At 45.7% G+C, this 25,674-nt stretch overlaps 10 protein-coding genes across 10 annotated transcripts; 5 read left to right on the forward strand and 5 right to left on the reverse strand.

Annotated features, from left to right (window-relative positions):
* Positions 1–672: 672 nt before the first annotated feature.
* Positions 673–1,889, forward strand: AGABI2DRAFT_222196 (hypothetical protein; the record flags this gene model as incomplete). The annotated part of the gene is made up of 2 exons (XM_006461356.1): positions 673–1,463; positions 1,528–1,889. Coding segments are annotated over exons 1-2 (840 nt in total), but the record flags the coding sequence as incomplete, so codon positions are not given.
* A 438-nt stretch (positions 1,890–2,327) lies between these two features.
* AGABI2DRAFT_185668 (hypothetical protein) lies at positions 2,328–2,796 on the reverse strand. The gene is made up of 2 exons (XM_006461357.1): positions 2,752–2,796; positions 2,328–2,703 (listed from the first exon to the last, which is right to left on the reverse strand). Exon 2 carries the CDS (start codon positions 2,686–2,688, stop codon positions 2,425–2,427), a length of 264 nt encoding a protein of 87 aa, XP_006461420.1. The 5' UTR covers positions 2,689–2,703; positions 2,752–2,796; the 3' UTR covers positions 2,328–2,424.
* Positions 2,797–3,267: 471 nt separating this feature from the next.
* On the forward strand, positions 3,268–3,780 carry AGABI2DRAFT_136441 (hypothetical protein). The gene is made up of 2 exons (XM_006461358.1): positions 3,268–3,339; positions 3,401–3,780. Exon 2 carries the CDS (start codon positions 3,476–3,478, stop codon positions 3,680–3,682), a length of 207 nt encoding a protein of 68 aa, XP_006461421.1. The 5' UTR covers positions 3,268–3,339; positions 3,401–3,475; the 3' UTR covers positions 3,683–3,780.
* Positions 3,781–4,957: 1,177 nt separating this feature from the next.
* AGABI2DRAFT_136443 (hypothetical protein) lies at positions 4,958–5,148 on the forward strand (the record flags this gene model as incomplete). The annotated part of the gene is made up of 1 exon (XM_006461359.1): positions 4,958–5,148. A coding segment is annotated over one exon (191 nt), but the record flags the coding sequence as incomplete, so codon positions are not given.
* Positions 5,149–5,204: 56 nt separating this feature from the next.
* On the reverse strand, positions 5,205–5,913 carry AGABI2DRAFT_136444 (hypothetical protein). The gene is made up of 3 exons (XM_006461360.1): positions 5,761–5,913; positions 5,672–5,707; positions 5,205–5,613 (listed from the first exon to the last, which is right to left on the reverse strand). Exon 3 carries the CDS (start codon positions 5,492–5,494, stop codon positions 5,324–5,326), a length of 171 nt encoding a protein of 56 aa, XP_006461423.1. The 5' UTR covers positions 5,495–5,613; positions 5,672–5,707; positions 5,761–5,913; the 3' UTR covers positions 5,205–5,323.
* A 946-nt stretch (positions 5,914–6,859) lies between these two features.
* Positions 6,860–8,164, reverse strand: AGABI2DRAFT_118319 (hypothetical protein; the record flags this gene model as incomplete). The annotated part of the gene is made up of 5 exons (XM_006461361.1): positions 6,860–7,063; positions 7,121–7,272; positions 7,328–7,507; positions 7,558–7,645; positions 7,694–8,164. The coding sequence occupies 5 exons, from the start codon at positions 8,162–8,164 to the stop codon at positions 6,860–6,862; spliced, it is 1,095 nt and encodes a 364-aa protein (XP_006461424.1).
* Positions 8,165–9,002: 838 nt separating this feature from the next.
* On the reverse strand, positions 9,003–11,182 carry AGABI2DRAFT_192925 (hypothetical protein). Its single transcript, XM_006461362.1, has 8 exons — positions 10,975–11,182; positions 10,651–10,915; positions 10,404–10,594; positions 10,197–10,344; positions 9,979–10,143; positions 9,757–9,926; positions 9,480–9,704; positions 9,003–9,245 (listed from the first exon to the last, which is right to left on the reverse strand). The coding sequence occupies exons 1-8, from the start codon at positions 11,095–11,097 to the stop codon at positions 9,198–9,200; spliced, it is 1,335 nt and encodes a 444-aa protein (XP_006461425.1). The 5' UTR covers positions 11,098–11,182; the 3' UTR covers positions 9,003–9,197.
* Positions 11,183–11,778: 596 nt separating this feature from the next.
* On the reverse strand, positions 11,779–12,610 carry AGABI2DRAFT_143319 (hypothetical protein; the record flags this gene model as incomplete). The annotated part of the gene is made up of 3 exons (XM_006461363.1): positions 11,779–11,838; positions 12,112–12,501; positions 12,557–12,610. The coding sequence occupies 3 exons, from the start codon at positions 12,608–12,610 to the stop codon at positions 11,779–11,781; spliced, it is 504 nt and encodes a 167-aa protein (XP_006461426.1).
* Positions 12,611–13,006: 396 nt separating this feature from the next.
* On the forward strand, positions 13,007–14,714 carry AGABI2DRAFT_192929 (hypothetical protein). Its single transcript, XM_006461364.1, has 7 exons — positions 13,007–13,180; positions 13,234–13,265; positions 13,313–13,511; positions 13,566–13,709; positions 13,764–13,961; positions 14,009–14,362; positions 14,420–14,714. The coding sequence occupies exons 2-6, from the start codon at positions 13,252–13,254 to the stop codon at positions 14,345–14,347; spliced, it is 894 nt and encodes a 297-aa protein (XP_006461427.1). The 5' UTR covers positions 13,007–13,180; positions 13,234–13,251; the 3' UTR covers positions 14,348–14,362; positions 14,420–14,714.
* A 5,915-nt stretch (positions 14,715–20,629) lies between these two features.
* AGABI2DRAFT_205212 (hypothetical protein) lies at positions 20,630–23,270 on the forward strand (the record flags this gene model as incomplete). Its single annotated transcript, XM_006461365.1, has 9 exons — positions 20,630–21,017; positions 21,174–21,276; positions 21,330–21,492; positions 21,543–21,661; positions 21,712–21,797; positions 21,852–22,053; positions 22,105–22,374; positions 22,433–22,652; positions 22,702–23,270. 9 exons carry the CDS (start codon positions 20,630–20,632, stop codon positions 23,164–23,166), a joined length of 2,016 nt encoding a protein of 671 aa, XP_006461428.1. The 3' UTR covers positions 23,167–23,270.
* Positions 23,271–25,674: the final 2,404 nt, after the last annotated feature.

Below are 25,674 nucleotides of genomic sequence, written 5' to 3' on the forward strand. Positions count from 1 at the left end.
AGTTCGGCAGATGCTAGAGAATGGTCATCATCATTGGAAGAGTGCTCATACCTTTGTCATTACAGGATTATTCGTGGCAATCGCAACAGGAGTTATAATTAGTATCGTAACTGCCACTGCCCCAGAGGGCTTATTCGCCCGTGCATACGGAAGTACCTTAGCATGTTTTCGACTGAACATGAGGCTTTGCATGCTTCGAGGCCTATAATGAAGCCCCCTATACTGTACTTTACATGCCCCCCTCCACGAGGGGTGGAGGATTAATTAATTACATAATCCAACTGTGGTTATTTTGGGATGCGGTTACAGAACAATGATCATGAGGAGAAAATGTATATATGATAACTTCAGATTAACCAATACGACAAAGAAGATGACCGCGGGGCTGCGCACGCAAAATTCGATTGACCTGTGACTACCGATAGGCTGCAGTAGTAGCCGCCATCAGAGGGCGCTGTGGTCGGGTTCAGATGATCAAACAGAAGTTTGAGAAGGTCTTTGTCGCCCAGCCAATGGCGTTTTGTGTTGGAATCTCCAACACAAAACTCCTTACATGGATGCGTCCTGTTTTTCCCCGGATGCGCGCTCGTAATCGGGCTTTTAAGACCTTTTACTCACTGGGCATAACCTTAGCTCTGCCATGTTTTCTCCCCTCCTCCACGGACCAAGGACTTTCAAGTCTACCATTTATTTCTTTGTCTTCCTTATAGTTCTCTATCTGATATATATCAAAACAACGCTACCAGATTATAACCGCCGCCTAACCACTCCCCCTAACCATGTCTCATCATCGCCTTCGACCGCTCCGCCACTGGCGTTAAGGCCCGCATCCCCTCCAGCAGAACCAAGAATACTACTTGTCTCTGCGCTCTTTCCTCTCGCCAAATCCAAACATTCTCATGAAGACTACGAAAACTGGTTAGGCAAATTCCTGAAATCAATCACGACTCCAGTCTACTTTTATGCTCCTCCTTCCCTATCTTCCATGATTCTCTCATTACGAGGTTCCTTGCCCATCTATATCAACACCACTTTCACCTCGCCGTTCGATATTTCTCCTTTACGAGGTTTAGAAAATGCGTATGAGCACTTTCATACCATTGATCGAGAAGCTTCATATCACAATCCAGAATTATATGCCGTCTGGAATGCAAAACCTTGGTTACTTGATAGTGCTGTCAAGCACTTAGAGGAGGAGAAAGGAGAGGTATACGATTATGCTTTTTGGAATGACGCAGGGAGTTTTAGGTTTGACCATGTGTATACCGAGTGGCCGAATCCGAGCCGCGTGGAAGAAGTGTGGAATATTGGTGTTGAACGCGTTGTTGAGGCTGGCGGCTTTACGGAATCGCGAGGCAAGATGAAAAATGATTTGCTGTTCTTCCCGTTTACTGGTATATTCGGTTGGGCGAAACGGTACTGGATGGAAGATGATGGCCCTGTTGATATGGATATCAGTGAAGGTAAGCATAACCTACGTAATATATTCACCATGCCTTTGACCGATGAGTATTCAATTGCCATTAGGCTCATTCTTCGGCGGATCTCCAAGCACAATATCTTGGTGGTCAGAGACGTATTATATCTACCACGATTATTACCTTCACAAAGGTTACTTTGTCGGAAAAGATCAAACACTCATAAATGCCCTTTTCCTCCTCTTTCCCGAACGTGTTTTTGGTATATGGTTAGACAACCCTGACGCCACACGTGTTGGTATTCCCGGTTTTGATGTCGGTTCTATGGGGAAATGTGGACCCCCGTGGTGGTATTATCAATGGTTTTTAGCTGATGGTGAAGAAAGGAGTGTAATGAGTGAGAAATGGTTGAAGGACTCCAATGATTATAAGTCTTGGCTCTGGCAAGGGTGGGAGTGGTGGAACCAGAGACAGGAGTGCAGGTCGACAAGGGTTTTTTGGTTGAAAGATAAGCTTCTTGGCGTGTTTGGGAGAGGATGGACTGTAAACAGAAATGTTATCGTATAGAGCCAGTGCGTTGTGAACTTATTATTTTTTTCAAATTACAACGTCCGCAGGACCAAGAATTCTAGTATACTCTGTGGATGTTATAGTCACTACCTACTAATTGTACAAGTGTTCATATCGCTTATGCCAGCGGGCGACTGAGTCACATATGATCGAGTTGAATCCCCTTCGTGAATCGTAGTACATCATCAATGGTTGATGCATGATGCCTCTAGACGGTTGAATATCATTGAAAACGACTGAGCAATGCCTTACTACTTCAATCAAGCTCAATTGATCCGGGGTCGGTCGTTTTTTCACATCGAGTCCTTTAATCTCAGACTCCAGGGTTACAACTTACGAGCTTGTAGCATGCGTGTTCTTTATATTGTAATCAACTATTCGAGTTACAGTCTGATAAGGCAGAGCTTCTGGGCCCCGAGCGCCTCCTGGATATTCTCTAGTAATCCTCTAAAGGTAGTCGGCAGAGGGCAAATCCTCCCACTGTGTTGGGTGGCGGGAAAATGGGGTCACAGGGTAATTCCTTCCATCCCGGACAACAATCGAGCTCCCTCTGACAGAAGAGCCTGCTGGGAGGTTCGGTACAGTTAACATTGTCGCAGGTGCATATTATGCCGGTATCGCGCGCATGGGCCATTGGGTTAGCCAATGCAATGTGTGCTGTTAGTCCAGCTGCGATGAATGCAATGATGCCCGTCTTCATGGTGCTGACAGCGATCTACTCGAACGTCAGCGGCGCTCACGGAAAGCTGAAAATGGGACCTACGTGTTATTGAGAGGATGGTGGTCCGGTTGTTAGCTGCTTGGAAAGATGGGTCTCTGAGAGGGGTCGATGCCCTCCTTTTATACCTTTCCATACCCAAAATGAAGTTTCACATCTTACGTTGAATATTGACCGAACAAGTTGGAGATTCAGAGGAGATAATATTTTGATGGGATACGTTCTTCCGCATAGCTCAGATTTAACTATGAATGTGCGAAGAGCACGTCGGCGCTCACTTAAAAGTCGTGGAGTAACGGTATGTTTGGAACTCCGAGTCGGTTTGGAAGGGGAGTTAAAACTAAAGAATGGACGGTATTATAAGAGCAGATGTTACGTGGTTGTCCGTTAAGACATACTATAATTTTGCAGTCCGGAGACGTTCATGAATCGGCCGAAAGTCAGAACGGTTGATACTTACCAGTGAACTTAGCCAAAAGGTGGCACGATCACCCCTGGCTCGGAGTTTTCCCTGGTTTATGATGCCATCATAAAATGCCTTGCCCAACTGTTAGCCAGCAACTTCAACACGTTTTCATCTTTCTCAACTTTTTAATCAGTTTTATTCCTACTAGAAGGCTTGCCGGGCAAACCGTAAGTCCCGTCCCATTGATCTGACATCAAGTCAATCACTGACTATAATTTGTAACAAAAGTATATTGAAGCCCAGGAATTTCTTCCAGGCTCTACGATAGACTCATCTTCATTAACGTGACCTGCAAGTTAGACAATGAAGCTCGTATTCGGGCTTATCATTGTACCTCTACTGTTGTTCGCCACTACGACGCTCGCCAATTCAAAAGGGCCAAAATTTCGCTCAGGGACGGCCGAGTGTCACGGATGCTGGGCAGTAGAACCATTTGATTGTCCTGAAGGGTGGAGCATTGAGAAACACAAGTTATGTTATACGTGCTGCAAACCGCTGGGCTATTCATAGGTAGTTTTAATTGGATTAATTGGCTATTCGTGCGCATCGTTTTCCCATCTGTCTCATCTGTTTTCAATCATCATTCTCGTTTGCGGCGGTTTAGATGCAAATATTTTTCAGAGCATGATCGTGATGCAAAACCCTTTTGCGGACTAATTCTATGAAGAGCCTAATAGCTTCACTTCCTCGCTCTCCCAGACCCATTGTCTTGTCCCTTTCACCTCGTTAAGAATTTTCGGACGAAGGCGAGCTTGCTTGAGAAATGTGTCAAGCTCGACCTCTCAAGGAGGCATCACATTCCTGACCAGCACCATGAAATACATCAATATTCAATCCGGGTATGAGGGCTATCTACTTTCCATCACATCAAAGTATTAAATTTAAAAGGTGGTGTACATTCCATTCCTCAATCTCACATTATTACTCCTAGGAGATTTCACCCTCTTCGATCGTTTGCGGCGTGTCAATATATACCTAGTTACCCTTCTCCTGAGCTGCTATTTCGCACCAAAAGGCACGGAGGTCGCCGCATAAGTGCGTCAACAATCAAACGCTCGGGGAATCCGTGGTTGCGGAGGGCTGTCAAATACGGCGCGGGATTTATCAACATGTTGTCGAGCGATGGTGTGGTATGATGGAAAAACAATAATAAGAAAACCTGGCCCTGACTCTATCGTTTAGTAGATTCACGTTTCAAACATGTTTTAGGCAATGCCAAATTTAGGGCTAACGGCTAGGTTATGGCCGTAGCTGACGGTGAGTTTGTCCCGTACTACATTGGATATACGGTGGTGATCCGTGAAGTTTACAAGTATACCATACACGCACGGCACACACTGTTAAATATATGTATATGACCCTATCGCAATACAATCTCTTCTCAATTTCCTTCAACAGCACCCCCTTCTCAGGATCATTCAGTACCGTCAGGGCGCGGCGCCACTTGTTGGCAGGGCTCTAGCTTCAAACGACCTAGTACGAAGCGCATTTGCCTAGTTTCTATGAGACATTTTCCCAAGAAGCCGGAAGAGTTCAAGTATATAAAGACGGCCAAATATGTCGGTTGGCCGCAGGAAGACAAGTAGACTTTTGAGGGTGTAAATTTTCCCCGGTACGCCTTAGCCTGGTCTATTCAATTTCCAAAATATCGTACTGACAGACATGGTTAAGCACCTTCACGCCCCGTACAATCTGCAGGACCTCCATCCCCAGCTATACAATCGGTACGTAGCCAGTGAAGCTATCAAGATGAATCCGTAATATTCATGGCTGGCAAAATCAGATATGAAGATTTGCACTCTCACCGCCACCCTTGCAGTCTTATTTGCTACGGTCATTGCAGTGCCAAAGCCTGTTGAGGACACGCCTATCCCGTGCCCAACTGACTGGCCGAAGCACGCTGGAATTGGCCTTGTCTGCGAGCCGCAGACAACTCAACCTATCCCCACACCCTCAACGTCCTCAACCGTCACAACGTACACCCGCCTTGCGAATTAATTTTCTTCTTCAAAAGTCTATCAGCGCAGTTCGAGAATGACCAATGAAGCTTTGAAGTGTAATTCCCTTCAAAATCCGCACCTGGCGGCTATCTAAGAAGCTGATCTGAATATCCATCCTGAAACGTTCAAATGAGTGACCAGTCACTGCCTTCTAATTTTCCTCGCGCCTTCCACCATTTTCTAAACTGCCATGCCTTGCTGGGGCTTCTGACTGAGGTTTATGCATTTGTTGCTGCTCCTGATGCAGATGGCTTATAGGCCTTCGCGGGGGATATTGTGTGTCCATCTGTGCCACAGGCTCCGGTTGTTTGACATGATACATGGCTTCAGGATCCCCCCGTTCAACTGTTCGTCGTCGTTCGTTGTCTTTGACAACTTCGTCAATAAATTCGTCGTCATCGAACTTCGAGCGTCGGCATTTGAAGCAGGAACGAGGAAAACCTGATGTAGTGTCAAAGTTGAACGCGACACAACTGAAACATGGGAAGAATTTTCATACAAAAAGGGTGAGTGCCGACGGTAGTGTTGCATAAACCTGTAGCGGGCTCAGAGGACGTTATTGAATTCAACGACAAAACCAGAACTCACTGAAAATAGAACAAAAACAACAGCATACCATACAACAATCGCCGTCTGACATCGTTATCTGTGGAGGTAGTTAAAGAGCGTTACACAAAAGATGAGCTGGGGTCTAATGAAGTGAGCGTCGAAAGAATAGTTGCAGCTAGTATCAAATGAGACGGTACAAGAGAAAGGAACAAAGATGTTTCTTAAGTGTAAAATCTTCATTGTCTGACTTTGGCTACGACCCTGCATCAAATAGAAGTTGAAAAGCTGTGCGTCTAGTAACCGGTAGCTCCCCATCCTCCCCCACGCGGATGCGGTCCCATAACTCAGCATCAGCCTTGCGGTCGCTATCACATACTGATAGCTGTCCTCGCATACGCAGGTTTTCAGGATTCTCGTAAGAGCAGCTGCAGCAACTGGGGACAGCAGTTGCCCAGCCGCTGAACGTCTGATATCTGAGCGATATCTGAGCACGGGAACAGATGGCCTAAAGTTAAACGGGGATAAATCACTTCGATCAGAAATTGACTCGAGGGAAACAATCAGTCCGACAATATCTCGACTGAGAGAAGCATCTATCTGATTCGTCCGTCTAGTAGACGTTTCCCAGTCGCTCTCAATTCCCCGATGATGATGACATATCGCTTGCCCGGGCTGCGCTATTACTAAACATTGCCTCTCAGATTGCTCATTTATGGCTGTCCTTTGTGCGGTCGTTCTAGCTCGCCAATCGCTATAAACGGCATCTAAGAACCGGCTGAGTGCCTACCTGACGACAAACGAGGTTATTATGTTATCACTTTGCAGAATTGTCTTCACATCTGAAACGGGTCAGCTACTCTCAATCTTATGTGAGAGGATGAGTTGCTTCGTGCGGGCTTTGAAACAAACTTCACGACATGCATACTTTTCGGTGGAATTTGGGATTAGCTCGCAAGCATTTCGTTAACCCTGGCGGCGCACGAGAAACGTTTCATGATCACATCCGAAGATCAACCACGATGATATCTAGCTACCGATATCGAGTCTTGAATAGCACATACTACCATCTAGCTCGTAATAGGATATAGTAACAATATACTGATAATGAAAGATGCTGAGTGGTAACGGAGCACAACTATTAAGCCATAGAAGTCGGTGAGATTTCCGTTGATGATTTTAATGACCATCCCGGAGGAACATCTCCAGTTCCACTCGTGTCTCCGAATGACATCGTGTGATGTTTAGAACCATTCCAATGCATCGAACTCAGATCGTATCCTCTTTGTGATTCATAAGCTTTTCCGTTGGTGACTCGGCACAGCACGAGGAGGTAGGCAATTATCTAGTTGTAATTTGTGACTCAATACTAGTGTTGACACGCATTTCATGGCAGACTTACCTCGATGTAGGTTTTCGTCTCACCAAAGAGAATTCCTACAGGAAAAGGGAAGCAAACGTATAGGGTTACAATAAACAACCATATAGATTCCATGGCGTAAGATTCGACAAGCATAGCGACAATATTTAGATATGCCACTGTTATAGCTCCGCCTGGGGAGATTTACGCATTAGTTATGGGTTTTCCGGTGTTTTGTTAATTCCATACCAATTAGCTTTCTGTGCTGCCATCTCACACGAATGAGATACAGAGATATCAGCGCAGTGCAAAGCATTGTAGTAACTCCTTGAATTGCAACTTCTGCCGCTCGTGTTGTTTTGGTATCCAGCTTTTCAGCTACTTCCATCGGTAGGGTGGTTCCGATTATAACTGTCCTTAATTGTAATACTGAAAAAATAGATTTTAGAGAAGTAGACCGCCTTGTGAAAGTCACTTACCTGTGAACGCCAAGAAACAGAGGAAGGGCAGCACAGTGAGAAGCTTGCCATATCTAGTAGTACTCAAAATAACCCATACGCGCCACACCTTTGTTTAAATCAGCGAGACCACGCGGTAGAATAATTAACAACACACCTGAATTGCTGATGTTAATATATCGACAAGCATTTGACAGGTGAGACCGATCGCTATCACTGGCAGTGAGTTACAAATCGAGGATGTATATTGATATGGGCCCCCGGGATTGTTGCCATGGTTGATGTAGGCGTCTTGGGTAACCCAACCATTTGTTATCAGACTGGCCAGTCCACAGAGCATCACTATGGTACTATGCGCAAGCATGAGAATATCTCGTCTTCTTGTGTCTCTGCTCCGAAGTCGAGGAGCTAGTGAGTGAACATATAGACAGTAGAGGGCAAATGCAACGCCGTAGAAGGTCCCGGCCACGGTCGTGGGAGTGAGAAGTCCCAGTTGATTCGAGAGGAGTACTGATTCTTGAAAGGAATCGGATGCAGTATTAACGCTGCCTATAGAATCCTTCGGAAGGGCTTGTTGTAAGTTAAAGGTACTGTTGTCTATAGGGCTGAATTTCGGCGGAAGGCTCATTGCGAGTTGAAAATATCGTCCATCTTTGAAGCATATATACCCTTTCAGTCGAAGGTATTGCAATAACAGCTGTATCTTCTTCTACTAAGTCAGGTACCTAGTCACAACCCCTGAGTAGGTTCTTACCGAACAGAAGCAACAGCATCAACAGCCTTCCACAGCAACTCATCAACTTCGCGAGCCTCTTCGAAATGGTGATCTTTTAAGAAAATAGCAGCAAACCGGCGGATCATTCCATCAGCAATATTAATGTCAAATATTCTGTCGCTTACTAATAATGAGCAATGTTTAATCAAGTACATGATCATGATTAAGCAGCGATATTCTCTTTTTCAGATACATGCTACTTCTTCTAGTTCATAGAATTATTCCAGAGCACATACCAGGGATTCAGCACCACTGGTATAAATTTCCATTTGCTGCAAAATGTATGATTTTTCTCTCGCGCAACTGTCGTAGGTCGCTCACTATCTAAAACATCTCGGTGGTCAGAATCGCTGCATTAAGGGCGATGGTGAATTTGCATGACTCACTCCAGCGATAGCAGGGCAATTGACAATACCATGACTCAGTCGTGGTCAGGTCGCATCCTGTAGTCAAATAGATTTTAACACAATCCAATAAGAAAGTCGGCGCTAGATATTACGAACGGTCTTGAGCCGGGTAAGCTCACAGGACGATGCACTTTTTCGCGAATTGGGTGCGCGATAACTCATATACGCCAAATCCGTTCCATATGCGATAGGCATGTATCTGCACAAGGTATCAACCTAACCACCAATATAGGCCGATGAAGAAAACGTCGTTTCCAACAACAAAGTCTCAAGGTCCTCCGAAATTCGAATCAAAGCCAAACTATCATCGTGACACAAAAGACATAATACATATAGCAAAAAATGAAAAAGAACCTAACAACAGTCATAAAAGTGATGAGCACGAAACCATCATGTCCAAAACCTCTAAAAACCTATCAAATGCAAAGAAAAGAAAAAAAAAGACACGTATATGCAGGTATATCTACAACAATCCCTCCTCAAATCAACCTAGTCTTCTCCATAACAGGAACATTGACATTAATGTTCTGCAAACCGAACATCAGCAAATACTGCCCCCCCAAATCAAGAGAAAAAAAATAGAAAGAAAAAAGGCGTCAATGATCAAGCCGCATTTCGACAATTCAAATAACCCAACGAGGTGGGTCAGGATGACGTCCAGGCATAGGTATAACAACACCATCGACGCTCCTTGCATCCCCAATGACGTACTGACCTTGTGGACGCGAGATGGAGCCGTAGTTGTTAACAACTTGACTCACCTCTTCACCATCCAAACGAAGACGTGCTTCACGAGCACGTTGACGGTAACGTCTCACGAGTTTGGTAATAATGAAAAGACAGACGAGGGTGACCAAGGTGGAGCCACCAGTGAGCATGGCTCGCATGGTGCTATCATTACCAGTGACCATCTCGGCAACGTCGAAAGTGGCGGAATTGCCGTTACAAACTTCTTTCCATTGCTTGTTGCTGGTGATGGCTGCGTTCTATCGACTATATGTGAGCATGGGTCGAGGAAAGAAAGGAAGGTGATCGTACTTCAGCGCGGTAAATGAACTCGGTCAAAGGAATATCAGCATGGTGGCCAAAGACATGGACATCCTTAAAGTGAGGGTGGGTTCCGTTCTTGAACTTGATACGAAGGAAGTCGCGGACGTCAGGAGGAGATCCACGACGAAGCTCAATAGCAATAGCAGAGGAATAGTCAGCTACGTTCCTGGTTTAGTTTTTGAGCTGGGCACGCAATAAATTAAGACTCACGTATGCCTTTCATTTCGGGATGTTCCTTGATGATACCAGTTTGATGGAAGAAAGAGATGAAGGGTTGATAGGTAGTTTGGATCACCATGAACTGGAGAGGGTCGCCATTGAAAGCAATTCGCTCGAGGGAAGAAAGAATAGTGTGCAAGAGAGTGCGGCCAGCGACTTGAACAAGACATCAGACCCGGATCAAATATTTGTATGTGTGAGCCACGTACTGTTACCAATACCAACGATGTCTTTGTCACTGAAGACTCCGTTCTCGTGATAGTTAGCGAAGTGGTGAGCTTGTTCAACAAAGGTGGGCGGGAGACGGTGCGCGTAAGTCTTGTTGTGGATAAGTTGAGAGTTGACGAAGTCGTAAATCTATTATGTATATCCTCAGCATCTCATCATCAAAGAACCTATACCCTTTGAACACTCACATTCCAAGCGTTTTCGAGAGTAGTTGGGCGACCGAAGACAAAGTCCTTTGCAGCATGGAAGAAAGGTTGAGCATCCTTAGCCTTTGCTTTGAAATCCTCAGAAGCATAGAATTCCTTGATATGCTTCTGGAAAGCGGGACAGTTAGTCCAGCTTTCGAGAGAACGGTCATTTCCAGGCTCAACGGTCTCAACTAAACGTAGTTATTTCAGCCCAAATAACAGTTGATGATTGACCGTAGTAACTGACCTGGAACGTATTGGTAACCGCCGAGGGGTGCAACGACAGTCGTATCATTAGCCAGAGTAATCTTGTTTTTGGGATTAGGCGGGAAAAGGCCTTGAAGAAGGGCAATAGCGGAGTCGAAAACGACTGTCCCTTCAACACCGGCCTTTACGCGAACTTTGACCTCGTTGTTGTCAACGAGATCGGAACGAATGCCCTCAATATAAGAGGAAGAGGAGCTGTCAAAGTAGGTCGAGCGGAGGAGGGAGCCAAGACGGTGGGACTCGACCTGCAGAAAAAGAGATGCATAAACATTGAGACTAGAGCAGGAAGAATCCAAGAACCCACCTCTCCAAGAGCAGTGGTCTCCGTATTGGAACCCGCATAGGTGTAAGGGTCTTGATAGTAGTTGTACCGGTCACCATTACGGGCGAGGATTATTACACCCAACACTTTTGACAGCTGAACCATGTCTTCTAAAGACGCAGGAGGGTAGGTAAGAGGATGAGAGGAAAGACAACGCTGTCTGAGTCCCTTGCGGCATTTTTGGTGCGTTTATAAGAAGGGGTAGGGGGGCTACACAACGCGACAACACCACGTGTCATGATCGAAGTTCATTACGCCTGCAATTGGTCATTTCACACAAAATTATAGCATAAAAATGGCTAGACCCACCGATGCCGATGAAGTTTGGGATAGAAAATGTCGAGAAAGTGACCCAAGTCTTGCCAAAGCTCACGTGATATGGGTGGACACATGCCTTTTCGGACAAATAGCCAGGGGAGAACAGCGCAAGGATTCCGCATGGTGATGGGAAACCCTTCGTTTCGAGGAGCCGCATTTTTAATTGTGCTTTGCATGGGGCTGCAGGTCAGCACGCCGAAGGCAATAGACTGAACAACACTTAGTCCGCGATCACATTAGTCGGACAAAACCCGGCAGCACAAGTCTAATTGAGCACTTTATTAAAGCCTTGCTTTCGTTCTAGAGTAGACCCGTAAATGAGATGCAATGGTAGCAGTATACAGTGAAGATGAGCCAGGCGCACCTCCAGGGACCATTACTTGAACCGAAACGTGCGCTAGTTGAAATTAAGATGATGCCGTGTGAGGTTTTTCCGGTTATAGCTAAGGGGGTAGGGGATTATAACAGTCAAAACACGCCTCGACTTAACTTTTCATCCTTCAAGCCGACCCCAAGAGACAAGAACGACTAGAAAATGAGGAAAATATAATAAGATTTTGATCTTTCGGTTCTGACGTCAAGTTTCAAGTGGCATGCAGGTGGGCACGAGGAATCAGAAATTGTTCTTCACGAGAATACAAGCGCAATCAATACATTTCATCCGGTATTTAAGCAGAACCTGTGGTAATATTACGTTCAGGTTGTCAAAGCTTCAAGAATTTTGCTACTCGCCTCGAGGACTAAATGCTATTTCTTCCGCTTTCCTTTGCCTCCACCACTTTTGGCTCCGGAGGCACTAACCGACGGAGAAGCATCAAATGTAGCACTCCCTTGAGTTGCACCACCGCCACCACGCCTTCTTCGTCCCTGATTGTACGTTGAACGTTCACTCTTCTTCAACCACCGTTCAGGGTCTGGCGGTGGTGTGATGCCTGGAGTAACGCCGGGTGGCACACGCGACATCCGCACTTTCTTTGGTTTATCTAGGGATGTCGATAGCGACGGCTGTTGGGCTGAAGGAGCCACTGCGATGAAGGAAGACGGGGGCATAGGCGGTGCTGCAGCTTCAAGTGTATTTGTGATAGAAGGGGGCAGAGTGTCAATAGCATGGAGATATTCGCTATTGATGAAATCGAGGTGCTTCTGAGCCGCTTGAAGGTTTGTTAGGATATCAGAATGTTCTTCCGTGGCCTAACGGCAGTTAAAAAAAACATGAGACAATGGTGAGGTACTTTAGACGCCTTACAGGGTCGGTGCTGTCCAGTAATTCAGTGTATAGGTCGTGGGCTTCCTGGTACATGCCATCACGATAATACTAAAGGTGTTGGTCACTCGCATGTGGTTATAGATCGACAGCACAGACGCACCAGTTGGGCTTCGAGATGGGCCAGACCTCGGTCTTCGGGATTTTTCTCTTTGAGAGATTTTGTTGCCTCGTGTGCGCCGACATCTTCATGCGAACGGTATAAAGCATATGCATTCTCAAAGGCAAGTTTAGACTTGTCTTTGCTTCCATCGATGACAGCGAGTGCTGATTGGTATTGGTCAATCTGCAGTAGTAGGAAAAGCTTCGTGCTCAAGGCATCTACGTCATCGGGATGAATCCTGAGAACTACGCAGTCAAGATGAGCGCTCCAAGAGAACGGCGTAGTAGTATATTGAACACGGACTCTTGTCGCAGGTCTTGATAGCGTTTGCAAAGTGGGCACCATCGATCTGTGAGGCGAGAGACGAGAACAGTCGTCTGACGTTTTCCGCCTCGGACACGGGTTTCTTTGGGGTGGCTTTCCGGGTGCTGCGCTTTCCCTTGGCCTTGGTTGGTTGTGGTTTCCTCGCTGTCGCCGACGGTGGAGGCATCGATGCAGCAGCGGTCAGAGGCTGAGCTGTGGTTCCCACGCTCCTTGTCACTGACTTGCATCACAGCCAGCCAATTCACTCCCCATGTCGTCTGAAGAGTGCGTATTCTCGACTTTTGCCGACATTTTGCTCACAGACACCGCAGTCAACCAGAGGGCAACGCTGCCGCAGCAGTCGTCGATGCTCCGAAGCCTGCACCAGAAACCAGGAAGAGGCCTCGACTGGACCTATCAGCCCTCGATGGTGGTCGAGAACGAAAACGCGGAAAATCCATGTTTGGACTCGTGTTGGGCACGTTGAACAAAGCCAAGATTGAGGACAAGGAGCGCAATGCTAGTGAAGCCGTGCGTCCATTCATCGTGGTACTCTTCGCTCCTAACATACCGCTTGTCTGGCAGGCAAAAAAACGACAACTGATTGAGCAAAGACTCCAAAGCAAGTTACGCAAAGAAACTGACTCTGTTAGACGCGCAGAAGAGGCGAAAAAGAGCAAGAATACCGCAAACCGAAAGGAAGAGGACCTGCAATGTAAAGATTCGATAGTACGACTATCTCTCTCTTTGTCTGTCCTGTCGAGGCTCATTGAAGTCTTTTAGCACAAGCTCCGGCGTACACGGTACCCTCTGCTTGCCAGATTCCTCCTAACGTCCGATACTATTGTCGATGATGACTCAAGGCCATCATCCACGAATCCTCTTGCCCCTCCACCTAGATCACATCCCCCACCTTTGTACTACCTCCCAGCAAAACTGACATCGGCGCAGGAAGCTTTCTTAGCCAAACGAAAGGAAGAGGTAAAGGATTTTTATATCCTCGTTTGCACACTCTGATGTCTCTCTAGGTCGCTGAAGCAGTTGAGCGTGAATGGGAGCTTTTCAAAGAAGAACGCACATCTGGTATTGAAGAAATCAATCAACTGCGCAATCAGGCTACGGAAGACGAGGCTAAACTCAAGTCTGAACGTGTCGAAGCACAGGATCAAGAGACAGAAACCGACGCCAAACCGACGCTTCCTGCCGAAGAAAGACCCTCTTCAGTCCCGCCTTCAGCGGCACCTGATGCCAATATGGACATTGACGAGCCGCCCACCTCAAAAGAGGAAGACTCCAATTCCTCGCCAGCCAAAAAGGAGGAATCCGCTGCCATGCAAGCCGATGATGATGATGCCGTGGAATACTAATTAGTTTTGCTCAAGGTACGCTGTCATTCCCTGCTTACCGGCAATACGCTGATTCTGAAGGTCCGTTCTCAGATGTATATATCTGTTGTACGTTTTCCTATCTTCATCTTTGAGCTTTTGTTAGGTCATTTACTTTTTTCAATGCTACTCTGAGTTTGCATACATTATACTCCTTGCAACTGCCCGTTGTTTGCTGTCATAGTCTTAACTCTGGTTAATTTCATTAAATTTCCGATCCCCGTCAGCCTGTTTTCTACTTGAAGAATCTTCGTGAAGATGTAGCTGTATTCGTCAAAGTCCGAGATCCTATGTTCTCGTTTCAGCGTAGCGTGTGAGGAGACGCTGAGATTCCTTCTTGGCTTCACACAAAAACCAGTTGTCCGTCGGATCAAATTTAGAAAAGACTTTACAGGATCCGGGAACATAGGGCACCGAGTGGCTGTGATTCGCAGTGTGGAATGCATATGGTAGGGTTTCTTGTGTATCGTTTGAAGATATACACCGACTGCTTCGTCCGTTGTGGCCGTACTAATAGAGCCTCCTTCTCGCCTCCTTCTCTCCAATGAAACAAGATTCCTTCTTTTTTCAATCCAATCTCCACGCATCTTTTTCTAAACATCAGATCAATCATTTTTCTCGGGTCCAAGTTCATCATAAATTACCCTTTTTCCTTTGCTGGAGTTCAATCTCTCTCTCTTGGCCGTCCGATGTCAAAGTGGCTCTCTTTTTCTTTTCGATGGAGGACGATTAGACCGGGCTCCTTCAAGGACGTTTGAGTGTATTTTTGAGAGATTCGATAGGCTCCATTTAATGATCTATAGATTAAGCCTATGGCAACAATTTGCTGTATGTAGACTTCAGTTTGTGAGGTGTTGATATACTCCCCCGGGGTATAGCTCGCTTTTGGCTAGGTAGTAGCTTTTGTGATTAAATCGTTAATAGCGCGGCGCTGCCGCTGCCAACGATTACGGTACCCAATATACAAACGTCAACCTTCTTTGTTATTGGTATATATACGAATTTGTAGATGACGAAGTTCATTTAGACAATTTGGTTCGCATAGCCAAATTGCGGGGTCTAGTACAGTAATCAAGTAAGTAAGAAGAAGAAGAAGAAGGTTTGCACAAATATAAAGAAATGAAGTCACTTTGGATGATTTTGATAAACTGGCAAGATCGTCTCAGGCGCCGGTACGCGGGTGCAATCCAAAGAAGAAAACTTGATCGGATAGTTGGAGGTTGGTTTCGAAGTAAGTGCTTCTGAGAAGATTGATATATATGTGGACCGACATGAGTAAATGTGGTTCAATGAGAGTAGTCATATGGTTAGGACTCCATGCCCCCTACTACTGGGCTTCTCTTCTATTAATTAAGACATACATGTATATGTATATGTACATACTCGACCTTCTCCATGGCTCTACTCCATCACTTCAAGCTTCAGTGATCACCGCCACCAACTTTAGAACCACGTGCGCACGTGAAGTTACGGCCAACTCCGCGATACCGCTGGTCATGGCATGATCCATCACCAGTCTTGACAGAGGCTGATTCGGACTGAAAACACGCATTCTTGCAAGAAAATCGCTGTTTCAAATATCGAAACATATCGATCTATGCCGATGACAGGTGCCGCCAAAGATATCGATAGTGATGAAGCGAAATAATCATCAGATAAGTAGTGGTTCTTCAGATTGATGATCCATGCCTCAGTTGGCCGTGCACTTCATTCAGCGTACTTCCGAGATTGGCTCATAAGAGATGTTGAAGAAGAATTAAAGGTTCCGAGGAAGACAATGAGGCATTTCTGAGAAAACAAGTTGCCAATACAACTTGGGCTATCAAAAAACATGGTTCCGATTAGAAAACCGTCAATACTTCGGGAGACATTAGCCATAAACATTCCGAGAATACTGAGGCAAGAAGGCAGGTGTAGGAGACAAGATCAGTCGCTTCTCCTAGTATGATTCTTTTGGATGGCAAAAAATGTGTTCATTTTAATACTCATGATAAACATCCGGGGTCCAACGAGGCGGTCGAGTAGATCGCGCGATGAGTTATCCACGCTCTGTCCCTTGGAACCGATTGATCAGAAGATAGCCCCGTAGAGCCGACGTTTTTCGAGAAATCCAGTGGTCGATAGTGGTTACTAAAGATGTGGGGCATCGGAAACTTCCCTCCTTATCCCACACAAACACGTTCAATAACGTTGACGAAGAACAATTAGTATACTCTCCTAATTAATGTATATATTCACTAGCTCTATAAGTCTTAATCTCATTAAATACCGGTAAGAGTGAAAATAGACCGTACATTATGTGGAAACTAGGGTCGTTACTTCATGGTACATAGAACAACCTCTTCGGCTCCTTCCCTATCTTTGAACGCTAGATAATCTACAACCTTGCGTTAGTACTGCGGAGTTCGGCAGCGGCACCTCTTTAGAAAATCCTACTAGAACAAGAAGCTAAAACTTGAGGTTTAGAAGGCATCTTGTTTAATTGTTCCAATAATGAAACTTATCTATTTCCCTCAATGTTCACGATCCAAGTTCTAAATTTGGATCGTATAGCCTATACTTTCGTGCCCGACGGTGTAGTTCGGTAAGGATGGAAAAAGTCCGAAGGCCTGGGCATGGTTTGAGATATTCTATGGTCTATGGCATTGTGTGTGAGAGAGAGGCGGGAGATGAAGTCCCATTTTGGTAACTCTAATTTTGGTGAGTACGGTCATTCCATGAATAATTGAAGGTCTTGTTCCCGTTGATAGGTGAGCACAGGTTTCCGGCACTTTGAACTTTTTCTAATAACGACCTTCCCGGACTCACTAACTGAGTGGCGCGTTGTCTTCCGATTTTGTAACAAAGTGTAGTAAAGGTGTAAGAGGTGCTGGCTATTCAGTTGCCGGTGCCTGTAATCAATAGAAAACGAGGCAGATCCTTGAAACGCTTGGGGACGCGAACACGTGTGGAGTTGAACCGGTCGTACTATTAAGTATTACCGGTTACTTCAAACTTGGATCGGTTTGAAGCTTCGCAAATCGCAAAGAGTATGGTTATTACCGTACCGTACCTCCGACGTGTGGCAGGACTGCACGTTCAGGTTCGGGTCGAAGAGCGGCGCCTGCACCGAGTCAGTGCCGTATGGCAGGGAGTACAATGAAAGTTATTACAAAGTAGTTGACCGTACATCGCGTTGGAGATCTCTCTGGTCTTAGGATTGAATGTCACATCGGTGTGCTCCCCGACACATCATCCGCACGTCCAAAATCGTTCTATTTAGTAGCATTTTTATTCGTACATTTGTCTTAGTGCGCCGCGGACTGCGCTCGGGCACCGCGTAATAAATCCTGATTCAGAAAAAAATGTAGTTGACCGAGTTGAATGTTTTTAAGCTCCTACGAGTCGTTTGCGGTCATAGGAACCAATGGGAACAGATGTTATGGGCACCTTGACAGTTGTTTTCTTTTCAAGAACATACTCTGGTGACCGTTACTAGGTTTCACGACCTACAGTTCTTTGCACAAGGTTGAAGTCAAAGTCACTCCGAGAGACAGTCGAGAAAGTCATGCCGTACAGCTCGGTCGAAAGACCGAGAGACAAAAAAAACTGCCCGTAGATTGAATCCTGCCAACAATTGACAACTGTCGATTGTGATCAACCCTTCATCCACAGCCACTCAAGTAAAATCATGAGAGATGGTCATTCGCTGAACCTTTCAGTGAATGTGAAGTTCTCTAACATGGATCTGTCTCTGAAAATATGGATGTGAAGTCTCCGCCTCGGTATGATTATGAATAAACATACATAATGGCCGCGGAGTCTCAGCAGTAATTGACAAATATGTTGACAATTCAGGGTGACTGGAAACCTCCCTATTCACTGCTTCCGGGGTAACGCGTAACGATTAAGACGGGCTCTTCCACGCCCTATTATAACGTTACAATTTTTTGACATAGATAGGGTTTGTCTTCGTGTGTGTACCCTAAGCGGTTCTCTTGTATAATTACACGATGCCCGGTTGTTAGTCGCGGTTGCTTGTTGAAGCTGTGAAAGATTCATCTCATCTCTTTGTGTTTTATTTTAGTTTTGCATCTGTTCAATGCTACCGTAAATTCGGACACAATACCACAATTTTTAGGTTATAATATAAATGACACTGGCTTCTCTTCCAGGTGATTGTACAGTTGATTGACTGAAATACACTCAACATGAGTCGACAAGCGTAATTCGGGTACGTGATGACGCGTTCAAAATACTCGTAAAAACTATTGGAGATATCAGCATGCTGCAAAGCCTGCCTGTGAGGGCGCACTAAAACATCTGGGGTTGGTGACCCACATTCTAACGCTTATCATGAGGCTTCAGGATGAAAAACGGGTCTACCAACATATTTCCAAAACACCATGATTCCGGAAATTTCATATTTTTCTAGGGATCTTTTTCCGTCTAATCAATTGATCAATCAGCCGTGAATCCACTCGCAGATGCATTAAACCGAACTAGCGAAAAGCATTAAAGTCAGGGTCAATATCAAGGGTCCCCCACTAAAGTCCAATCACGTTACGTGTGAGTTGAGCAGAGTTGGGTGAGGAGGAAAATAAAGTTTGATATCGGCATTGTCCTTGAATACAAAGCGGACATTATTTTGATGGCCCCTAAACTGAAACGTCCGTCGCTCAGAACTTTACTGCTTGGTCTGATCACTGTGATCAGATTCAGGATAGTGGTGATGAGATCGAGTCGGGGGAAGCGAAAAAGCCAGCGGACGATACTCCGTGATGATCTCGCTCGAATATCTTTATCGACAATTAATGTGGTGCTGTCAATCCTGACCGAGGGATGCCTCTATTGGTACAGAAGGTTCGCAAGATTATAGCGGGCATTACGCTTTTTGGGTTTACCCTTTGTTAGAATTGTTTTTAGTAGACGTGATATTCGTCGGAAAAACAAATGGTTCTTCTGCCAGAGATCTTTGTTTTCAATTCCCGGAAGTTGCAACTTTTTCGCAGAAAAAACATAAGAACGACCAGTTCTATTCTCTCTAATCATTGGACGTCCTGGCAACTAGGGCTAAACTGGTCGACAATATTAGTCGAGCGGTGAGGTTTTCTATGGGAGGATAGTGCGCAGATCCGGTCGTTTAGACGAGAGATGAAGCGAAATTGGGGCAGACTAGAAGACAAGGATTGAGATGCGAAGTTGTAATACAATTCTAACATTGTACATTGGCGCCTGGATGAGGCCGCGGAGCGGATATAAGCAAGGTTTTCTACCGTGTGGCGCCAGTCGGGCCTCGTCGGATCGGGTGCAGTGACCGACGATAGCAAGTATCAGCACTATTGTTTGTCATTGGTAGTTTTGTTCTTTGGAACTTCCATGAGTGGCATGGTCTACCCGCTAACCTATCGTCAGCAACGAAATAGTTTGGGATTTGTGGTGAAATTAGTTCTATAACAAGGTCTCTAAGGCCGAGTATTTTCAAGACCTTGTTGCCGATGATCTTTCTATGATGTCGTCGACACATCAAGAAAATTTTCAGAAAATGATTTGGGGATTGAAAGAGGCTGAAGTTAATACATTAATTCATCCAAAAATAGAAGAACAAAAATCTACATATACCCAGGATACAACTTTTCGGCGATGGTGGGAGGCAAATGATAAAACTTTAACTATTATATCTCAGGATGCCATGTCAGTCAGTGTCAATGTCAAACGCGTGGAATAAAACACTAGTCGAACACCTCAAATCCATGAGGCTCGCAACGACCGGATTTGTGAATAGGATGGAGAGAGGGATGATCACTAGTTTGCTGACTTTGAATATTGTGAGTCCCTTTGTATTGATCGTGATGCAGTGCTTGGCCGCTCCGGCCATCATGTCAGTTGCGCGTTTACCATGTGTTGATATGCTTGGCGCATATCTCGATATGCATTTCTCCCCGAGAACCGCCCCGGTTTCTCGTCATTAGACACCACCTATTTACATCCCAAGTGATACCGAGCTCAGCTCTCCGTGCTGGAGCGGCCGCGCTCGATGAAGAGGGCGGGGCGGTAGTGCAGCGGGATGATTAGTCAGCAACTCCGGCGAAAGTGGGCCGGGCCTAAGTCGTCTGCGGTGAAGGCCAAGTCGAATATTTCTCAGCGTCGTCGTTTGTCCTTCACCCTTGCCCTCCTTCTCCTCCCTTCGCCATGGCGGCACGTTCTCCTTCCCCCTCGTCCGACGCGCTGCCTGAGGCGATTAACGCTCCTTTCATGAAGGGAAATGATCCGATACGAGCATCTATGCTCTCAACTAGTGACGCTTCTGCACGCGGGTCCAAGCTCACTTTGCCTACCACCTCTTTGCCACTATTGGACAAAGAAGCACCTTTCGATGCGGCGGCTACTAACGTTAAGGCCAGGAAGCGGTCGTTGGTAAAATGGGTGATTGCTGGCGTCATACTTCTCATTGTCGTCGTTCTCGCCGTGGTTCTTCCTGTATACTTTACTGTGATCAAACCCAATAACCATCAATCTGCTGCTGCTTCCGCTCCATCTAATGATGGCCATAATTCCGCCCAACCCACTCCCTCCACCGTACCCCGCGTTGCCATCACAGGCGGAGACGGCTCAACGGTCACAACAGAAGATGGTACCAAGTTTACCTATCAGAATAAATTTGGCGGTTTCTGTGAGTATTTTGTCCGACAATTGATGAGCGTGGTCCACTATTTCCTTTTCTGCATTTTACATCCAACTTATTTTTAGCTCATCCGAGCGCATCGCACTTTATCGGTCTAAACAGCCTCAGCATCCACATAACAATGCTAACATTGATTCCTTATAGGGGTTGCTGATCCTAACGATCCTCTTAATAATAACGCTCAGCCTAATTCCTGGACGCCACCACTCAACCAGAGTTGGGATTATGGCAAGAACCGCATCTATGGGTAAGCAGCTATCTTCTAGACCGCAAGCCTAGTCCTGATAGATGTTTACACAGTGTCAATCTCGGTGGATGGCTAGTGCTTGAACCCTTCATTTCACCAGCGCTGTATCAAAAGTATGATGGTGCCTCTGACGAATGGAGCCTCTCTACTGCCATGGCCGCAGACACAGCGAGCGGAGGTCTAAATCAATTGGAGGATCATTACAAGACATTCATTGTAGGTATCGATCGCGTCCGGCAGAAGAAAATCTAACGTTTTGCCTTCAGACAGAGCAAGATTTTGCTGCCATTGCGGGAGCGGGGCTTAATTGGATCCGGCTTCCTATTCCTTTCTGGGCTGTTGAGAAATGGGACGGTGAACCTTTCTTGGAGAAGGTGGCTTGGACGTGGGTGTATCGTTACTATCCTTGACGGCATGATCCAATTTCCTCTCCAGGTATGCCCTGAAGGCTTTCCAGTGGGCGCGTAAGTATGGTTTAAGGGTCAATTTGGATCTTCACACCATTCCTGGTTCGCAGAACGGTATGTATCCTCCCTTGATCAGCCTTCAACGTCAATTATTTACGTCGACTCAAGGCTACAACCATTCGGGCAAGGGAGGGTCAATAAATTTCTTGCATGGCGTCATGGGATACGCTAATGCTCAGCGCGCCATGGAGTACATGCGAGTCATTACGGAATTTATCTCCCAACCTGCATACAAGGATGTTGTTGTCATGTTCGGAGTCGTAAACGAAGCCCTAGCCAACACAATCGGCGCCGACGTCCTGACCAGTTTGTAAGGCGGGATCAACTATATCCTAACTGAGTTTCTGACAATCGTCTGCAGTTATCTCGAAGTACATGATATGATGAGGGGCATCACCGGGAAAGGTGCAGGGAATGGCCCGTACATGAGCATTCATGATGGTTTCAGGGGTATCAGCTCTTGGAGTGGTTTCCTGGAGGGATCGGACAGAATCGCTCTGGACACCCATCCTTATTTTGCATTCAGTGGTCAACCTGCTACGGAGCCCATCGCCACTGGTACTGGAGTCAACGCAGGAGGCAAATGGCCTACTCAAGCATGTAACAGCTGGGCTCAACAAATGAATACCAGGTACTTCCCTTTAACAGCAACGCCCTTATGCGTGCCGTATCACTGATCACAACAATAGTCGAACCGGATTTGGTGTCTCCTACGCAGGAGAGTTCAGCAACGGCTTCAATGACTGCGGTTTATTCCTCAATGGTATTGGCAACCGCCACTCGTATGGCGGTGATTGTGCTGATTGGGAGGATGCATCGCTTTGGGATGAAAGCACTAAAGCGGGGTTGATGCAATTTACAAAAGCCAGCATGGACGCGCTTGGCGATTGGTTCTTCTGGACTTGGAAGGTTTGTTGAAGTTGTTGATCCCTATCATGTCTTCTGACGTTGTGCCTAGATTGGAAACTCTACCGCTGGCCACGTTGAATCCCCGCTGTGGTCCTATTCCTTGGGTCTCGAGGGAGGATGGATTCCCAAAGACCCGAGAACCGCTCTTGGCACTTGTGCTGCTTTGGGTGTTGATGGAACGGACTTTGACGGTGTCTTCCAATCTTGGCAACTTGGAGGTGCTGGCGCAGGCGACATCCCTGCAGCTTCGACCACTCAATTCCCCTGGCCTCCTCCTACAATTGTTGGAGCTGATGCTGTTGTGACGGAGTTACCATCGTATACTTCTACTGCTGCGATTGTTTCGTTACCTCCTCCGACTATGACTGCGACTGCAGCTACGAAGAGTGTTGATTTTGGTAGTGGCTGGTTTAATGCTCAGGATACGGCCTTGGCACCTACTGCGATCTCGGGATGTCAATATCCTGATGCATGGGATGCAGAAGACATTGCAGTTCCCCCTTTATGTTCGTAATTTTTAGTATCCCTTAATTCGTGACACATCACATGGACATTCCAACTACCATCGATCGTTACATTCCTTACTACTGGACTTTTATTGTTTTGAAATGAACTTTTTGTTGTGTGTATATGATTTCCAACGGATAGCTTTTTTGAATTGTTATTGTTGATGCGTTGTTTTATTCTCTGTTTTCGTTTTCGAGTTGTTTTTTTTATTATATTGGTTTTTGTTAGCTTTACTGTGTTTGCGATTACTTTGCCTGCGCAGCAAGTCGACCCTTACGAGTTGAAATCAAAGTTTCAGGTTGATGTTTGGTAATTTGAGCTCTGACATTGGACAGTCCTGCACTTGGTGAGATCTCGGGAACGGTACTCATCCGGGTCCTAGATTGTACGTATGTATATCCTTGGCCAGTGGACATGACAGTTTCGTACATCCGAGTCGAGGGTACAGGAACGGTACAGGAATAAGACATAGCCGGTAGGTTGCTTTAAGCTGTGAACATCTGATCTGGGTTTAATTTCGTACATAGGCATATAGGAATGTGAGGTACCCGGTCATTGAATTGGGTAATTGATCTGATGTTAATTGTCGGATGTTGTACATACTCTTAAGTTCGATCAAAAATCAAATCCTACTTATCGACGCAGTTCCTCGAACATGTCGGCTACGGGTTCTTCGAAAGCCACCACCATACAATTAGAAGCAAATGAACTTTCTCACTGGGTAGTTCCAGCTTGGGAAAAGGCTTAGTAGTGTTAATAGTGTTAATTTCATATCAACGATAGTATGAGAAGTTTTATATAGGCCGATTATGATATGGATTTTTGGGGAAAGGGGATGATCTTTACTACTACTGATAGGGGTTAGCGTAAATTCGGAGAAAGGTGGGGGGAGGCAGGATCAGTTTTTTGACTCCACTCGTGGTATTTAGCACGATTTCACCGATCGTGTTGATGGTACTGAAAATAGTAATCTGGAACTTTAAAAAAACATAGTACCAACGCGTTTCGGGAAAGGTGGGGAAGGATTGTTTTTTTTTGACACCAGCGTGGTATTTAGTACGGGTTCAACGATCATGATGAAGATGCCAAAAATAATGATCTAGAAACTACGCAGCGCTTATACCAATGAGGGGGCGGTGGAAGGAAGGTCTCATAGTGAGTCGGTTATGGTGTGAGCCGAATTTGATAAGTGGCAAGGTTTCTTTGTGATGTAATCATGACATATAATGACCTCGGGGAGGCGGTGAGCTGTGTTCGAGAGTCCCTGAGATGACTCTCCGGGAGGATGTTGACTTTGAAGCCGGATGACCCAGGGTTGTGTTACCATCAGGTAATTTCCGCCGCACTGAGGTCATTCATGTTCGAACCCTGATGATGCTCTTATTATCTTGGAGCAAAGAAGGAATTGGGAACCGAACAGGAGATGCGAAATGATATCACACCCGGGGAGATATGAAGATCTTTTTAGAAATACTATACGGATAATATAACGTGTTGTTGTTATCGCGCACGTATCGTCGTTCTTGTACGGAAAGAATAGAGACGGATCATTTCTGAAGGAGAGTATGTATGCAAGCTACTATCCCCAATCTCATCATGAAGAAAAGTGTCTATTGCCATTTGGACGATGGCTATAAACGACTGAGGAAGAACCTCGCCTAGCTCAAAATCGATCGATATAGATCATTGAATAGTAAGCTTTTCTTTCCCTCCGGCCATTGTCAGGTATAGTCGCAGGTTGCCTCTAACCTCATGGCGCAGTGATCGTAAATTTCAAACACAAACATCCCGGGGAAAATGGTCTTCAAAATACAAGGCTTTTCAATAATACAGTTGCCTAGCTACGGCCATATGGAATAAGGCTCGAGGGCCTTATATTTTTAAAACTGATTTTCCGATGAATGTTTTCGTATTCAAATTTAACTTCACCGCGGATTTACATTTCCCTCTCTTTACTGTGATGTATTATTGTGCCACTGGAGTAGGAAGTCACAGCAATCAGGGTGGGAACCGAGCATACAGTAATAGGTTGATCAAACTATCGATGCTTTGATTTTCGCGGAAAGCTGTGTCCTTGTTTTTTGATCTACATTGGTGGCACCGGTAAATGTTGGAATCCGTGAAGAACCCGTCGCAGTGCTGCTGATCAGTAGACCCTGTCAACAAGTTATTTTTGATCCTAGAAATTGGGAGGACAAGTCTTCTGAACATACCTGAGAAAGATTTCTCTTATCGGCCCGGTTTGTGTGATGATCGGATCAAATTTGGACTAGTTAGGCAGGTGTGGTATGGGATTCGAGGGATCAACATGTTCTTGTCCTCGAAGCCATTCTTCGCTATTCTTTGAGACTCGGAGCTTGATGTTTTTCCGGACACCTCACAACCTGGCCCTTGTTTACTATTGGTGAGAAGCTGCTCATGGAGTCGAGCATGTCAAGGCTTGCACCACGATTCCTCAACCTATTCATAACGGCGCGCTACCGAGGAAATCGCATTTTCTGGAGTGCGCATTTGA

Source organism: Agaricus bisporus (assembly GCF_000300575.1).
Source record: "Agaricus bisporus var. bisporus H97 unplaced genomic scaffold AGABI2scaffold_5, whole genome shotgun sequence".
In the NCBI taxonomy this organism is placed as follows: Eukaryota; Fungi; Basidiomycota; class Agaricomycetes; order Agaricales; family Agaricaceae; genus Agaricus; species Agaricus bisporus.